The sequence below is a fragment of the Telmatherina bonti genome (genome assembly GCF_933228915.1).
Source record: "Telmatherina bonti genome assembly, chromosome: 5".
NCBI lineage: Eukaryota > Metazoa > Chordata > Actinopteri > Atheriniformes > Telmatherinidae > Telmatherina > Telmatherina bonti.
The window spans coordinates 37,422,039-37,440,852 of NC_136623.1; the positions used below are offsets into that span (position 1 = coordinate 37,422,039).

General features: G+C 46.8%; 1 protein-coding gene across 1 annotated transcript in view; it reads left to right on the plus strand.

Annotated features, from left to right (window-relative positions):
* Positions 1-18,360, plus strand: part of cyb5r4 (cytochrome b5 reductase 4) — a 49,831-nt gene extending 31,471 nt beyond the window's left edge. The window contains exons 10-15 of the mRNA XM_079240799.1: positions 11,833-11,973; positions 13,160-13,303; positions 13,378-13,528; positions 15,035-15,121; positions 16,954-17,115; positions 17,616-18,360. Of these exons, the coding sequence (XP_079096925.1) occupies positions 11,833-11,973; positions 13,160-13,303; positions 13,378-13,528; positions 15,035-15,121; positions 16,954-17,115; positions 17,616-17,670 (740 nt within the window). The 3' untranslated portion in view covers positions 17,671-18,360. The remainder of the gene's footprint in view (positions 1-11,832; positions 11,974-13,159; positions 13,304-13,377; positions 13,529-15,034; positions 15,122-16,953; positions 17,116-17,615) is intronic.
* Positions 18,361-18,814: the final 454 nt, after the last annotated feature.

The window sequence follows — 18,814 nt, forward strand, 5'->3', positions numbered from 1 at the left end:
CAGATAACACAGAGCAGGTAACACAGAGCAGGTAACACAGAGCAGATAACACAGAGCAGGTAACACAGAGCAGATAACACAGAGCAGATAACACAGAGCAGATAACATAGAGCAGATAACACAGAGCAGATAACACAGAGCCGATAACACAGAGCCGATAACACAGAGCAGGTAACACAGAGCAGATAACACAGAGCAGATAACACAGAGCAGATAACACAGAGCAGATAACACAGAGCAGGTAACATAGAGCAGATAACACAGAGCAGGTAACACAGAGCAGATAACACAGAGCAGGTAACACAGAGCAGATAACACAGAGCAGATAACACAGAGCAGATAACACAGAGCAGGTAACACAGAGCAGGTAACACAGAGCAGGTAACACAGAGCAGATAACACAGAGCAGATAACACAGAGCAGGTAACACAGAGCAGATAACACAGAGCAGGTAACACAGAGCAGGTAACACAGAGCAGATAACACAGAGCAGATAACATAGAGCAGGTAACACAGAGCAGGTAACACAGAGCCGATAACACAGAGCAGGTAACACAGAGCAGATAACACAGAGCTGATAACACAGAGCAGGTAACACAGAGCAGGTAACATAGAGCAGATAACACAGAGCAGATAACACAGAGCAGATAACACAGAGCTGATAACACAGAGCAGGTAACATAGAGCAGATAACACAGAGCAGATAACACAGAGCAGATAACACAGAGCTGATAACACAGAGCAGGTAACATAGAGCAGGTAACACAGAGCAGATAACATAGAGCAGATAACACAGAGCAGATAACACAGAGCAGATAACACAGAGCAGATAACACAGAGCAGGTAACACAGAGCAGATAACACAGAGCTGATAACACAGAGCAGGTAACATAGAGCAGGTAACACAGAGCAGATAACATAGAGCAGATAACACAGAGCAGATAACACAGAGCAGATAACACAGAGCAGGTAACACAGAGCAGGTAACACAGAGCAGGTAACACAGAGCAGATAACACAGAGCCGATAACACAGAGCAGGTAACTCAGAGCAGGTAACACAGAGCAGGTAACACAGAGCTGATAACACAGAGCAGATAACACAGAGCAGATAACATAGAGCAGATAACACAGAGCAGGTAACACAGAGCAGATAACACAGAGCCGATAACACAGAGCAGATAACACAGAGCAGATAACACAGAGCAGGTAACACAGAGCAGGTAACACAGAGCCGATAACACAGAGCAGATAACACAGAGCCGATAACACAGAGCAGATAACACAGAGCAGGTAACACAGAGCAGGTAACACAGAGCCGATAACACAGAGCAGATAACACAGAGCAGATAACACAGAGCAGATAACACAGAGCAGATAACACAGAGCAGATAACACAGAGCAGATAACACAGAGCAGGTAACACAGAGCAGATAGCACAGAGCAGGTAACACAGAGCCGATAACACAGAGCAGATAGCACAGAGCAGGTAACACAGAGCAGGTAACACAGAGCAGGTAACACAGAGCAGATAACACAGAGCAGATAGCACAGAGCAGATAACACAGAGCCGATAACACAGAGCAGGTAACATAGAGCAGGTAACACAGAGCAGGTAACACAGAGCAGATAACACAGAGCAGGTAACACAGAGCAGATAACACAGAGCCGATAACACAGAGCAGATAGCACAGAGCAGATAACACAGAGCCGATAACACAGAGCAGATAACACAGAGCCGATAACACAGAGCAGATAGCACAGAGCAGGTAACACAGAGCCGATAACACAGAGCAGGTAACACAGAGCAGGTAACACAGAGCAGATAACACAGAGCAGGTAACACAGAGCAGGTAACACAGAGCAGATAACATAGAGCAGGTAACACAGAGCCGATAACACAGAGCAGGTAACACAGAGCAGGTAACACAGAGCCGATAACACAGAGCAGGTAACACAGAGCAGATAACACAGAGCAGGTAACACAGAGCCGATAACACAGAGCAGATAACACAGAGCAGATAACACAGAGCAGATAACACAGAGCAGATAGCACAGAGCAGGTAACACAGAGCCGATAACACAGAGCAGATAACACAGAGCAGGTAACACAGAGCCGATAACACAGAGCAGGTAACACAGAGCAGATAACACAGAGCCGATAACACAGAGCAGGTAACACAGAGCAGATAACACAGAGCCGATAACACAGAGCAGGTAACACAGAGCAGATAACACAGAGCAGATAACACAGAGCCGATAACACAGAGCAGGTAACACAGAGCAGGTAACACAGAGCCGGTAACACAGAGCAGGTAACACAGAGCAGATAACACAGAGCCGATAACACAGAGCAGATAGCACAGAGCAGGTAACACAGAGCCGATAACACAGAGCAGATAACATAGAGCAGGTAACACAGAGCCGATAACACAGAGCAGGTAACACAGAGCAGATAACACAGAGCCGATAACACAGAGCAGGTAACACAGAGCAGATAACATAGAGCAGATAACACAGAGCCGATAACACAGAGCAGGTAACACAGAGCAGATAACACAGAGCCGATAACACAGAGCAGATAACACAGAGCAGGTAACACAGAGCAGATAACATAGAGCAGGTAACACAGAGCCGATAACACAGAGCAGGTAACACAGAGCAGGTAACACAGAGCCGATAACACAGAGCAGGTAACACAGAGCAGATAACACAGAGCCGATAACACAGAGCAGATAACACAGAGCAGGTAACACAGAGCAGGTAACACAGAGCAGATAACACAGAGCAGATAACACAGAGCAGATAGCACAGAGCAGGTAACACAGAGCCGATAACACAGAGCAGGTAACACAGAGCAGGTAACACAGAGCAGATAACACAGAGCAGGTAACACAGAGCAGATAACACAGAGCAGGTAACACAGAGCAGGTAACACAGAGCAGGTAACACAGAGCCGATAACACAGAGCAGGTAACACAGAGCAGGTAACACAGAGCCGATAACACAGAGCAGGTAACACAGAGCAGGTAACACAGAGCAGGTAACACAGAGCAGATAACACAGAGCAGGTAACACAGAGCAGATAACACAGAGCAGATAACACAGAGCAGATAACACAGAGCAGATAACACAGAGCAGATAGCACAGAGCAGGTAACACAGAGCCGATAACACAGAGCAGGTAACACAGAGCAGGTAACACAGAGCAGGTAACACAGAGCAGATAACACAGAGCAGATAACACAGAGCAGATAACACAGAGCAGATAACACAGAGCCGATAACACAGAGCCGATAACACAGAGCAGGTAACACAGAGCCGATAACACAGAGCAGATAACACAGAGCAGATAACACAGAGCAGATAACACAGAGCAGGTAACACAGAGCAGATAACACAGAGCAGGTAACACAGAGCAGGTAACACAGAGCAGATAACACAGAGCAGGTAACACAGAGCAGATAACACAGAGCAGATAACACAGAGCAGATAACATAGAGCAGATAACACAGAGCAGATAACACAGAGCCGATAACACAGAGCCGATAACACAGAGCAGGTAACACAGAGCAGATAACACAGAGCAGATAACACAGAGCAGGTAACACAGAGCAGATAACAGAGCAGATAACACAGAGCAGGTAACACAGAGCAGATAACACAGAGCAGATAACATAGAGCAGATAACACAGAGCAGATAACACAGAGCCGATAACACTGAGCAGATAACACAGAGCAGGTAACATAGAGCAGATAACACAGAGCAGGTAACACAGAGCAGATAACACAGAGCAGGTAACACAGAGCAGGTAACACAGAGCAGGTAACACAGAGCAGGTAACATAGAGCAGATAACACAGAGCAGGTAACATAGAGCAGGTAACACAGAGCAGATAACACAGAGCAGGTAACACAGAGCAGGTAACACAGAGCAGATAACACAGAGCAGGTAACACAGAGCAGATAACATAGAGCAGATAACACAGAGCAGATAACACAGAGCAGGTAACACAGAGCAGATAACACAGAGCAGATAACACAGAGCAGATAACACAGAGCAGATAACACAGAGCAGATAACACAGAGCAGATAACACAGAGCAGATAACACAGAGCCGATAACACAGAGCAGATAACACAGAGCCGATAACACAGAGCAGGTAACATAGAGCAGATAACACAGAGCAGGTAACATAGAGCAGGTAACACAGAGCAGATAACACAGAGCAGGTAACACAGAGCAGGTAACACAGAGCAGATAACACAGAGCAGGTAACACAGAGCAGATAACATAGAGCAGATAACACAGAGCAGATAACACAGAGCAGGTAACACAGAGCAGGTAACACAGAGCAGATAACACAGAGCAGGTAACACAGAGCAGATAACACAGAGCAGATAACACAGAGCAGATAACACAGAGCAGGTAACATAGAGCAGATAACACAGAGCAGGTAACACAGAGCAGATAACACAGAGCAGGTAACACAGAGCAGATAACACAGAGCAGATAACACAGAGCAGATAACACAGAGCAGGTAACACAGAGCAGGTAACACAGAGCAGGTAACACAGAGCAGATAACACAGAGCAGATAACACAGAGCAGGTAACACAGAGCAGATAACACAGAGCAGGTAACACAGAGCAGGTAACACAGAGCAGATAACACAGAGCAGATAACATAGAGCAGGTAACACAGAGCAGGTAACACAGAGCCGATAACACAGAGCAGGTAACACAGAGCAGATAACACAGAGCTGATAACACAGAGCAGGTAACACAGAGCAGGTAACATAGAGCAGATAACACAGAGCAGATAACACAGAGCAGATAACACAGAGCTGATAACACAGAGCAGGTAACATAGAGCAGATAACACAGAGCAGATAACACAGAGCAGATAACACAGAGCTGATAACACAGAGCAGGTAACATAGAGCAGGTAACACAGAGCAGATAACATAGAGCAGATAACACAGAGCAGATAACACAGAGCAGATAACACAGAGCAGATAACACAGAGCAGGTAACACAGAGCAGATAACACAGAGCTGATAACACAGAGCAGGTAACATAGAGCAGGTAACACAGAGCAGATAACATAGAGCAGATAACACAGAGCAGATAACACAGAGCAGATAACACAGAGCAGGTAACACAGAGCAGGTAACACAGAGCAGGTAACACAGAGCAGATAACACAGAGCCGATAACACAGAGCAGGTAACACAGAGCAGATAACACAGAGCAGATAACACAGAGCAGGTAACACAGAGCAGGTAACACAGAGCAGGTAACACAGAGCAGGTAACACAGAGCAGGTAACACAGAGCAGATAACACAGAGCAGATAACACAGAGCAGATAACACAGAGCAGGTAACACAGAGCAGATAACACAGAGCCGATAACACAGAGCAGGTAACACAGAGCAGATAACACAGAGCCGATAACACAGAGCAGGTAACACAGAGCAGGTAACACAGAGCAGATAACACAGAGCAGATAACACAGAGCAGATAACACAGAGCAGATAACACAGAGCAGATAACACAGAGCAGGTAACACAGAGCAGGTAACACAGAGCAGGTAACACAGAGCAGATAACACAGAGCAGATAACACAGAGCAGATAACACAGAGCAGGTAACACAGAGCAGATAACACAGAGCCGATAACACAGAGCAGGTAACACAGAGCAGATAACACAGAGCAGGTAACACAGAGCCGATAACACAGAGCAGATAACACAGAGCAGATAACATAGAGCAGATAACACAGAGCAGGTAACACAGAGCAGATAACACAGAGCCGATAACACAGAGCAGATAACACAGAGCAGATAACACAGAGCAGGTAACACAGAGCAGGTAACACAGAGCCGATAACACAGAGCAGATAACACAGAGCCGATAACACAGAGCAGATAACACAGAGCAGGTAACACAGAGCAGGTAACACAGAGCCGATAACACAGAGCAGATAACACAGAGCAGATAACACAGAGCAGATAACACAGAGCAGATAACACAGAGCAGATAACACAGAGCAGATAACACAGAGCAGGTAACACAGAGCAGATAACACAGAGCAGATAACACAGAGCAGGTAACACAGAGCAGGTAACACAGAGCAGATAACACAGAGCAGATAACACAGAGCAGATAACACAGAGCAGGTAACATAGAGCAGATAACACAGAGCAGGTAACACAGAGCAGATAACACAGAGCAGGTAACACAGAGCAGATAACACAGAGCCGATAACACAGAGCCGATAACACAGAGCCGATAACACAGAGCAGATAACACAGAGCAGATAACACAGAGCCGATAACACAGAGCAGGTAACACAGAGCAGATAACACAGAGCAGATAACACAGAGCAGATAGCACAGAGCAGGTAACACAGAGCAGGTAACACAGAGCAGGTAACACAGAGCAGGTAACACAGAGCAGATAACACAGAGCAGATAGCACAGAGCAGATAACACAGAGCCGATAACACAGAGCAGGTAACATAGAGCAGGTAACACAGAGCAGGTAACACAGAGCAGATAACACAGAGCAGGTAACACAGAGCAGATAACACAGAGCCGATAACACAGAGCAGATAGCACAGAGCAGATAACACAGAGCCGATAACACAGAGCAGATAACACAGAGCAGATAACACAGAGCCGATAACACAGAGCAGATAGCACAGAGCAGGTAACACAGAGCCGATAACACAGAGCAGGTAACACAGAGCAGGTAACACAGAGCAGATAACACAGAGCAGGTAACACAGAGCAGGTAACACAGAGCAGGTAACACAGAGCAGATAACATAGAGCAGGTAACACAGAGCCGATAACACAGAGCAGGTAACACAGAGCAGGTAACACAGAGCCGATAACACAGAGCAGGTAACACAGAGCAGATAACACAGAGCCGATAACACAGAGCAGATAACACAGAGCAGATAACACAGAGCAGATAGCACAGAGCAGGTAACACAGAGCCGATAACACAGAGCAGATAACACAGAGCAGGTAACACAGAGCCGATAACACAGAGCAGGTAACACAGAGCAGATAACACAGAGCCGATAACACAGAGCAGGTAACACAGAGCAGATAACACAGAGCCGATAACACAGAGCAGGTAACACAGAGCAGATAACACAGAGCAGATAACACAGAGCCGATAACACAGAGCAGGTAACACAGAGCAGGTAACACAGAGCCGGTAACACAGAGCAGGTAACACAGAGCAGGTAACACAGAGCAGATAACACAGAGCCGATAACACAGAGCAGATAGCACAGAGCAGGTAACACAGAGCCGATAACACAGAGCAGATAACATAGAGCAGGTAACACAGAGCCGATAACACAGAGCAGGTAACACAGAGCAGATAACACAGAGCCGATAACACAGAGCAGGTAACACAGAGCAGATAACATAGAGCAGATAACACAGAGCCGATAACACAGAGCAGGTAACACAGAGCAGATAACACAGAGCCGATAACACAGAGCAGATAACACAGAGCAGGTAACACAGAGCAGATAACATAGAGCAGGTAACACAGAGCCGATAACACAGAGCAGGTAACACAGAGCAGGTAACACAGAGCAGATAACACAGAGCCGATAACACAGAGCAGATAACACAGAGCAGGTAACACAGAGCAGGTAACACAGAGCAGATAACACAGAGCAGATAACACAGAGCAGATAGCACAGAGCAGGTAACACAGAGCCGATAACACAGAGCAGGTAACACAGAGCAGGTAACACAGAGCAGATAACACAGAGCAGGTAACACAGAGCAGATAACACAGAGCAGGTAACACAGAGCAGGTAACACAGAGCAGGTAACACAGAGCCGATAACACAGAGCAGGTAACACAGAGCAGGTAACACAGAGCCGATAACACAGAGCAGGTAACACAGAGCAGGTAACACAGAGCAGATAACACAGAGCAGGTAACACAGAGCAGATAACACAGAGCAGATAACACAGAGCAGATAACACAGAGCAGATAACACAGAGCAGATAGCACAGAGCAGGTAACACAGAGCCGATAACACAGAGCAGGTAACACAGAGCAGGTAACACAGAGCAGGTAACACAGAGCAGATAACACAGAGCAGATAACACAGAGCAGATAACACAGAGCAGATAACACAGAGCAGATAACACAGAGCCGATAACACAGAGCCGATAACACAGAGCAGGTAACACAGAGCCGATAACACAGAGCAGATAACACAGAGCAGATAACACAGAGCAGATAACACAGAGCAGGTAACACAGAGCAGATAACACAGAGCAGGTAACACAGAGCAGGTAACACAGAGCAGGTAACACAGAGCAGATAACACAGAGCAGGTAACACAGAGCAGATAACACAGAGCAGATAACACAGAGCAGATAACATAGAGCAGATAACACAGAGCAGATAACACAGAGCCGATAACACAGAGCCGATAACACAGAGCAGGTAACACAGAGCAGATAACACAGAGCAGATAACACAGAGCAGGTAACACAGAGCAGATAACAGAGCAGATAACACAGAGCAGGTAACACAGAGCAGATAACACAGAGCAGGTAACACAGAGCAGATAACACAGAGCAGATAACACAGAGCAGATAACACAGAGCAGATAACACAGAGCAGGTAACATAGAGCAGATAACACAGAGCAGATAACACAGAGCCGATAACACTGAGCAGATAACACAGAGCAGGTAACATAGAGCAGATAACACAGAGCAGGTAACACAGAGCAGATAACACAGAGCAGGTAACACAGAGCAGATAACACAGAGCAGATAACACAGAGCAGATAACACAGAGCCGATAACACAGAGCAGGTAACATAGAGCAGGTAACACAGAGCAGATAACACAGAGCAGGTAACACAGAGCAGGTAACACAGAGCAGGTAACACAGAGCAGATAACACAGAGCAGGTAACACAGAGCAGGTAACATAGAGCAGATAACACAGAGCAGGTAACACAGAGCAGGTAACACAGAGCAGGTAACACAGAGCAGATAACACAGAGCAGGTAACACAGAGCAGGTAACACAGAGCAGATAACACAGAGCAGATAACATAGAGCAGGTAACACAGAGCAGGTAACACAGAGCCGATAACACAGAGCAGGTAACACAGAGCAGATAACACAGAGCTGATAACACAGAGCAGGTAACACAGAGCAGGTAACATAGAGCAGATAACACAGAGCAGATAACACAGAGCAGATAACACAGAGCTGATAACACAGAGCAGGTAACATAGAGCAGATAACACAGAGCAGATAACACAGAGCAGATAACACAGAGCTGATAACACAGAGCAGGTAACATAGAGCAGGTAACACAGAGCAGATAACATAGAGCAGATAACACAGAGCAGATAACACAGAGCAGATAACACAGAGCAGATAACACAGAGCAGGTAACACAGAGCAGATAACACAGAGCTGATAACACAGAGCAGGTAACATAGAGCAGGTAACACAGAGCAGATAACATAGAGCAGATAACACAGAGCAGATAACACAGAGCAGATAACACAGAGCAGGTAACACAGAGCAGGTAACACAGAGCAGGTAACACAGAGCAGATAACACAGAGCCGATAACACAGAGCAGGTAACTCAGAGCAGGTAACACAGAGCAGGTAACACAGAGCTGATAACACAGAGCAGATAACACAGAGCAGATAACATAGAGCAGATAACACAGAGCAGGTAACACAGAGCAGATAACACAGAGCCGATAACACAGAGCAGATAACACAGAGCAGATAACACAGAGCAGGTAACACAGAGCAGGTAACACAGAGCCGATAACACAGAGCAGATAACACAGAGCCGATAACACAGAGCAGATAACACAGAGCAGGTAACACAGAGCAGGTAACACAGAGCCGATAACACAGAGCAGATAACACAGAGCAGATAACACAGAGCAGATAACACAGAGCAGATAACACAGAGCAGGTAACACAGAGCAGATAACACAGAGCAGATAACACAGAGCAGGTAACACAGAGCAGGTAACACAGAGCAGATAACACAGAGCAGATAACACAGAGCAGGTAACATAGAGCAGATAACACAGAGCAGGTAACACAGAGCAGATAACACAGAGCAGGTAACACAGAGCAGATAACACAGAGCAGATAACACAGAGCAGATAACATAGAGCAGATAACACAGAGCAGGTAACACAGAGCCGATAACACAGAGCAGGTAACACAGAGCAGATAACACAGAGCTGATAACACAGAGCAGGTAACATAGAGCAGGTAACATAGAGCAGATAACACAGAGCAGATAACACAGAGCAGATAACACAGAGCTGATAACACAGAGCAGGTAACATAGAGCAGATAACACAGAGCAGATAACACAGAGCAGATAACACAGAGCTGATAACACAGAGCAGGTAACATAGAGCAGGTAACACAGAGCAGATAACATAGAGCAGATAGCACAGAGCAGATAACACAGAGCTGATAACAGAGCAGGTAACACAGAGCAGATAACACAGAGCAGGTAACATAGAGCAGATAACACAGAGCAGATAACACAGAGCTGATAACACAGAGCCGATAACACAGAGCCGATAACACAGAGCAGATAACACAGAGCAGATAACACAGAGCAGGTAACACAGAGCTGATAACACAGAGCAGGTAACACAGAGCCGATAACACAGAGCAGATAACACAGAGCAGATAACACAGAGCCGATAACACAGAGCAGGTAACACAGAGCAGGTAACATAGAGCAGGTAACACAGAGCAGATAACACAGAGCAGATAACACAGAGCAGGTAACACAGAGCAGATAACACAGAGCAGGTAACACAGAGCTGATAACACAGAGCAGATAACACAGAGCAGATAACACAGAGCAGGTAACACAGAGCTGATAACACAGAGCAGGTAACACAGAGCAGATAACACAGAGCCGATAACACAGAGCAGATAACACAGAGCAGATAACACAGAGCCGATAACACAGAGCAGGTAACATAGAGCAGGTAACATAGAGCAGGTAACACAGAGCAGATAACATAGAGCAGATAACACAGAGCAGGTAACACAGAGCCGATAACACAGAGCAGGTAACACAGAGCAGATAACACAGAGCAGGTAACACAGAGCAGGTAACACAGAGCAGATAACACAGAGCAGATAACACAGAGCAGATAACACAGAGCTGATAACACAGAGCAGGTAACATAGAGCAGATAACACAGAGCAGATAACACAGAGCAGATAACACAGAGCTGATAACACAGAGCAGGTAACATAGAGCAGGTAACACAGAGCAGATAACATAGAGCAGATAACACAGAGCAGATAACACAGAGCAGATAACACAGAGCCGATAACACAGAGCAGGTAACACAGAGCAGATAACACAGAGCAGGTAACACAGAGCTGATAACACAGAGCAGATAACACAGAGCAGATAACACAGAGCAGGTAACACAGAGCTGATAACACAGAGCAGATAACACAGAGCAGATAACACAGAGCAGGTAACACAGAGCTGATAACACAGAGCAGGTAACACAGAGCAGATAACACAGAGCCGATAACACAGAGCAGATAACACAGAGCAGATAACACAGAGCCGGTAACACAGAGCAGGTAACATAGAGCAGATAACATAGAGCAGATAACACAGAGCAGGTAACACAGAGCCGATAACACAGAGCAGGTAACACAGAGCAGATAACACAGAGCAGATAACACAGAGCAGGTAACATAGAGCAGGTAACATAGAGCAGGTAACCACCTTCGGTCCTGGTCTGCCTTTCCAGCTGTCTTCTACCGGGACTGTGTGCTGCTATCGAAGACCGAGGTGAATCATAACACCCGCGTGTTCAGGCTGCAGTTTCCACGTGGGACGATCATGCATGTGCCTGTTGGGAAACACGTCTACCTCAAAGCCCAAATTCAAGGTAAGCTCTCCTCCTCCTCAGCCAGCAGGAGGACATGCACACCTGGACCTTCTCTCCTCCTCCTCAGCCAGCAGGAGGACATGCACACCTGGACCTTCTCTCCTCCTCCTCAGCCAGCAGGAGGACATGCACACCTGGACCTTCTCTCCTCCTCCTCAGCCAGCAGGAGGACATGCACACCTGGACCTTCTCTCCTCCTCCTCAGCCAGCAGGAGGACATGCACACCTGGACCTTCTCTCCTCCTCCTCAGCCAGCAGGAGGACATGCACACCTGGACCTTCTCTCCTCCTCCTCAGCCAGCAGGAGGACATGCACACCTGGACCTTCTCTCCTCCTCCTCAGCCAGCAGGAGGACATGCACACCTGGAGGAGAGCTGTAAATATTCCCATAAAGGATCCTTTATGTTGACGTTACGACCAGTTCAGCTGGGCAGTCAGAGGCGCAGTGTGACAAACTGTGGCAGATGTGTCCGGTGATACGACCAGAAGCTGGGGTTCGAGGTGCTGGAAACCCACCAGCACAAACTGGTAAAGTGATAAAGTAAAAACACAAACCAGCATCAAACCAAACGCACGCCCACCCCCAAACGAATGTTCGCCCACACAAACATTTGCCCCCCCCTCCTGGTGCCTCCTCTCCTCCTGTGGACGGTGATGCCCTCCTCCTGCAGTTTAACATCTGACTTTCTGACTTGTGGAACTATCCGGTGGTGTGACGAGACGTTGACAGCATCTGTCACCTCCTCTGCCTTCCTGCTGATGTCCATCCCGCCTCCACCAGATAAAATATTTATACATTTTACAGCCTGGTCTGTTTTCTGCCTCACATTCCAGAAAATTCCTCTTTTTTCCGGTATGTCCTGCCGAGCATCATGGGAATGAGATGGATCGATGTTTAGTCACCTTTTCCAGCCAACATGTGGGCGTGGCGAGACGCTCCCTCGCCTGCACCGCATGTAGAGATGGACCTGATTCATAAAGAGAAACAGGAAACCTGTTTCTCTGCCACCTGCAGTCATCGTTGCTGCGAACAGGTTTATAAATGAGGCTCCAGATGTTTTCCACATGTGCTCTGTAGGACTGGCGACTGGGTCCGTACAGCTAACAGGGGTAACGAGGGAAGAAGCAGGAGTTAATGGAGTTATTTCTGCGATGTGATGTTTCCTGATATTTCTACATTTTCAGACACTGAGGTGGTGAGGCCGTACACTCCCGTCAGTCAGAGCCTGGTAGCAGCTCCTCCCCCCACACAGGACTCCGACCTCTACCTCATGATCAAGGTTTACCCCGACGGCGTCTTCACCCCGCATCTCGACAGTCTGCACATCGGTGAGATTCATGTTACGCAGCATATTTTCACCTCGGTGACACTCATTCATTATCTGTAACATCTGATCTCCAAGGTGACCGCGTATCTGTGAGCGGTCCGGAGGGAGCTTTCAGTCTCCGCCCCCTTCGTGATGTCACAAACCTCTACCTGTTAGCCGCAGGGACGGGGTTCACGCCCATGGCTCGCCTTATCCGGCTGACGCTTCAGGACATCGACACCATCAGGTGGGAGTCCTCAGTTCTTTATTCACACAGAACCAAGTCTGATCTTTCACACGCCGAGTCCGATTCATTCTGGTCCCGAAATGACCCGGATCACACGGATCCAGGATGGGATCTGCAGCAGTCCAGTTCCTAAATAACCATGTTTATATAAACCAGTCCGTTATAATCATCACCTGGATAAGGAAAACCTCCATCAGGACCAGAACCAGGGAGGAAAACCTCCATCAGAACCAGAACCAGGAAGGAAAACCTCCATCAGGACCAGAACCAGGAAGGAAAGCCTGCATCAGAACCAGAACCAGGAAGGAAAACCTGCATCAGAACCAGGAAGGAAAACCTCCATCAGGACCAGAACCAGAAGCAGGAAGGAAAACTTCCATCAGAACCAGAACCAAGAAGGAAAACCTCCATCAGGACCAGAACAGGAAGGAAAACCTCCATCAGGACCAGAACCAGGAAGGTAAACCTCCATCAGAACCAGAACCAAGAAGGAAAACCTCCATCAGGACCAGAACCATGAAGGAAAACCTCCATCAGAACCAGAACCAAGAAGGAAAACCTCCATCAGGACCAGAACAGGAAGGAAAACCTCCATCAGAACCAGAACCAGGAAGGAAAACCTCCATCAGAACCAGAATGGAAGGAAAACCTCCATCAGAACCAGAACCAGGAAGGAAAACCTCCATCAGGACCAGAACCATGAAGGAAAACCTCCATCAGAACCAGAACCAAGAAGGAAAACCTCCATCAGAACCAGAACCAGGAAGGAAAACCTCCATCAGAACCAGAACCAGGAAGGAAAACCTCCATCAGAACCAGAATGGAAGGAAAACCTCCATCAGAACCAGAACCAGGAAGGAAAACCTCCATCAGAACCAGAACCAGGAAGGAAAACCTCCATCAGAACCAGAACCAGGAAGGAAAACCTCCATCAGGACCAGAACCATGAAGGAAAACCTCCATCAGAACCAGAACCAGGAAGGAAAACCTCCATCAGGACCAGAACCATGAAGGAAAACCTCCATCAGAACCAGAACCAGGAAGGAAAACCTGCATCAGGACCAGAACAGGAAGGAAAACCTCCATCAGAACCAGAACCAGGAAGGAAAACCTCCATCAGAACCAGAACCAGGAAGGAAAACCTCCATCAGGACCAGAACCAGAAGCAGGAAGGAAAACTTCCATCAGAACCAGAACCAAGAAGGAAAACCTCCATCAGGACCAGAACCAAGAAGGAAAACCTCCATCAGGACCAGAACCAGGAAGGAAAACCTCCATCAGGACCAGAACCAGGAAGGAAAACCTCCATCAGGACCATCCGACCCAGTAAATGAGATGGTCTGAGTGGAAATTAGGAGGGAAATTTATGTGAATGTTTTTCTGCCTAAGTGAACAAATGATTGAATGATGTCATCACATGATGATGTCATCACATGATGATGTCGTCACACAGATCAAGTAAACACTTCCTGTTCTGTGTCTCTGATGTCATGTCTGTGTTTGCAGACAAACAAAGCTGCTGTTCTTTAATCGGCGGGAGGACGACATCCTCTGGCGTCATGAACTGGGAGTACTGGCGGCGGCTGATGAACGGTATGTGGTGATGGGCCATGTGGGAGTTCTGCTGGTCCCAGTTTCAGATGCTCTCCATATTTTCAGCGGTAACACGTTGTCAAGACAACGGATACATCATCAGGTTCAACATCTGCCTTTCCACTTTCACCACTAATCACCCCCAGTAACGCGGCTGCTCCGCTTACTGGTGCTGCAGGGAACCAGTAACGCGGCTGCTCCGCTTACTGGTGCTGCAGGGAACCAGTAACGCGGCTGCTCCGCTTACTGGTGCTGCAGGGAACCAGTAACGCGGCTGCTCCGCTTACTGGTGCTGCAGGGAACCAGTAACGCGGCTGCTCCGCCTACTGGTGCTGCAGGGAAAAAGGTCCCTCTTGCCTCAGTTCAGGTTCTGCACACTTTGTCGGCTGCATACGTCATAGCCAGGCTCTGCCCCAGTTCAAAGGCCCCTACCAGTCCTCCCAGTTCTCCCAGTCCGCACTTTGTTTGGCTCCAGATCAGCTTAAAACGAAGGATACAGGAGATGCATCCTAAGCGCCCTCTCCTATCCCAGAATTCATTGTGTTCATGATAGAAGAGAATGAGCAGCAGAGCGCCGGTGTAGGTACCACCCCAGCCAGACCGTTTATTTATTAATTTTTATGTATAAAAACACATATTTGTCCCAGCAGACAAGCTGGGAGGACATTGTGTCCAATAACCACAATGGATTTCATTCCAGTCGTCCTCAGATGTCTTCGTCTCCTTTCATTACAGAAAAGGCTGAATTTATTCCAGTCACTCAGATAACTGGAGACTGAATAAGGAACAATAATTAAACATGTGCTAAATTATAATCCAGTCATATAAGACACTGTTTTGTCATTTAATTAAGTAAAAGAAAAAAACACACAAATGTGTCCTGGACAAATTAGAGCATTTTTCTGATGAACAGTGGGACAAAATGCCTGTCATCAGGTGCAGAAGTCTGACTGGGAGGAACAGAAAACACCTGACTGGACTGGAAATATATTATTTTATATTTGTTTGCTTTTTGAAAAATATTTCTATTGAACCAGAATTTGAAAATAATGATTTTCATCAAACTTTTATTTAGTATGACTTTAGTCAGTTCCAGCTTATTTCCCAGGCAGCTGTTTTCTCCTTCTTTAATGGGAGGGTATGAATACATATGAGGACGACTGTATATGTGTCTAACAAGGATTATTTTCCACTGAAGTTAACGTCAGCTTGACAGGATGAGCTGTCAGCCAGAGGAGAGCTCGTCTAAACCGCCTCCTCCTCATGTTTCTCATTTACACACACAGGGAAATAAATTCATTTAGATTACTGGAACCATTTTCTGTCATTTTAAACATATTTTTGTGGAAGAATGGGATCAGTAATGAGATAAACTTGGCATATGTAGTTGCTAGGCAACAGAGGACTGGAGCACTATGGGTAATTCTCGTCCCCTAGATAGGCCGTCTCATTTTACTGACAGTAAGCGCACTTCGTTGGGTTCAGACAACGTAGAACAGTTCTTTGCCTCTGCACACTTCCAGAGCACACAGCTGCTGTGCTGCAGGTTCAGTCAGGTCAGTCTGGCTGAAGACCTGCCCTCTGAGGACCGTTCTGGCTCCACTCTCCGGCCTCCTCCTCCACAGAGCTGAAAGAAACAAACTTTCCTTCAAACCAACTAGACCAGATGGTGGAGCCTGCAGAGACACAGAACAGAGGGTTGGGTACATCAGAACATGTCTGTCTTCAGCTGGCTGGACCATCAGAACCGGTTCCTGGCTGCAGTGATGGTTCTGGTTTGTAAGCAGGTCTCTGCTGCCAGCGTCTCATCATGCTGCCGTGCTGCGTTTCAGGTTCCAGGTGGAGCACGTCCTCTCTGAGCCTCCTGACAGCTGGACTGGCCGGAAGGGTCGGGTGGACGAGGCCATGCTGAAGGAGGTCCTCACCAGGCCGGACGGCTCCAGATGCTTCGTCTGTGTTTGTGGCCCCGCAGCCTTTACAGAGATCACCATGGGGTAGGAAGGAAGAAGCTTTCACTCATTTAGAACATGTCCCGACTCACCGCGGGTTAATATGCTGAAATGTTCTGAACAAAACGCACAACTTTTGCTCCACCAGTTCATCTTGACTGATGTTTCCCTCTGGGTCTAAAAAGTTATGATTAATAAGTTACTAACGATGAATAAGTTACAATTAATAAGTTACGATTAATAAGTTACTAACGATGAATAAGTTACAATTAATAAGTTACGATTAATAAGTTACTAACGATGAATACGTTACAATTAATAAGTTACGATTAATAAGTTACTAACGATTAATAAGTTAATAAGGATTAATAAGTTACGATTAATAGGTTAATAAGGATTAATAAATTAGGATTACTAAATTAGAATTAATAAATTAATTTATCTCTGTTTTATTCCCATTTTATCGCTGCGTTAAACGTGTAGATGACCTGCGGGAGGAGACCTGGGATTTAAAGCTTTATGTCTATTTCCTGTCCACCTGGCAGGTTGCTGAAGCAGCTGGGCTTCGCTGAAGAGGAGCTCCACGCCTTCCAGGGATGAAGAGTTCCTCCTCATCAGACTCCACAGCAGAGACAGCGTGCCTGAAGCCGCAGCAGAGAGTTTACTCTGCGGACCTCCTACATTTCTATGCACCAAGAGGACGATGGTGCCGACTGCAGCCGGACGGACGATCCATCCCAGGACTCACGGTGCAGCCAGACTTGCTTTCCGGACAATTTTGTAAAACCAGTGTGAAATAAATCAAGGTGTGCAAAACAAATATCCAGAAAGACGTGCTACTGGTCAGAGTTAAACTGGTCAGAGTTAAACTGGTCAGTCAGTCTAGGAGGCGGGATCGAGTCAGATTTTCAGCCAGCAGGTCTGATGAGGAGGACAGGAAACCAGCAGCAGGACTGTAATCCAGCCGAGAAGAAGAGAAACATCAGATGTTTCTGTTTGGAGAATGAAGAGAACAGAGAGGATCTTCATGATGGGAACTGCCCAAGTGCATTATGGGAAATGTCTCAGCAGTCCCAGCACAGGACTAAAGGGATCCATCAGGGTCACCAATCCAGACCTGACGAGAAGATTCATCAGGAAGGAAGGTCTGCTTCCTGAAACCGGACGGGGATCCGGTTCTGCTTCCTGAAACCGGACGGGGATCCGGTTCTGCTTCCTGAAACCGGACGGGGATCCGGTTCTGCTTCCTGAAACCGGACGGGGATCCGGTTCTGCTTCCTGAAACCAAATTGGGTGTAATAAGTTGATAAAAAAGTCAGTTGAAATAAAAATATTTAAATTGTCTTCATCTTCTGCCGCTTCTCCGGGGTCGGGCCGTGGGGCAGCAGCCCAAGCAAGGAAGCCCAGACTCCTCCTCCTGTTTTTAATTGTACTGAAGGAAATTCCAGCTCTTTTCAAAGATCCTGTTAATCTTTTAGATTTCCACTTTGCCCAGTTCAGGGTCCCAGTTCAGGGTCCCAGGCAGGAGGTAGGTCCACCTGGACAGGTTACTAGTCCATCACAGGGACTTTAGCTCCCATTTAAGTCTAATTTAACCAAAACAAAGAATTATTTTCAATTATTACTTTAAATTTATTGAACTTTCTACAGAGTCTAATAAATTTTCTGAAAAAGTTTCCTTCATCATAAATATGGTGATCCGACATGATGAGGTGAAGGAGAAAACAGCTTCTGAAGCTCTCCT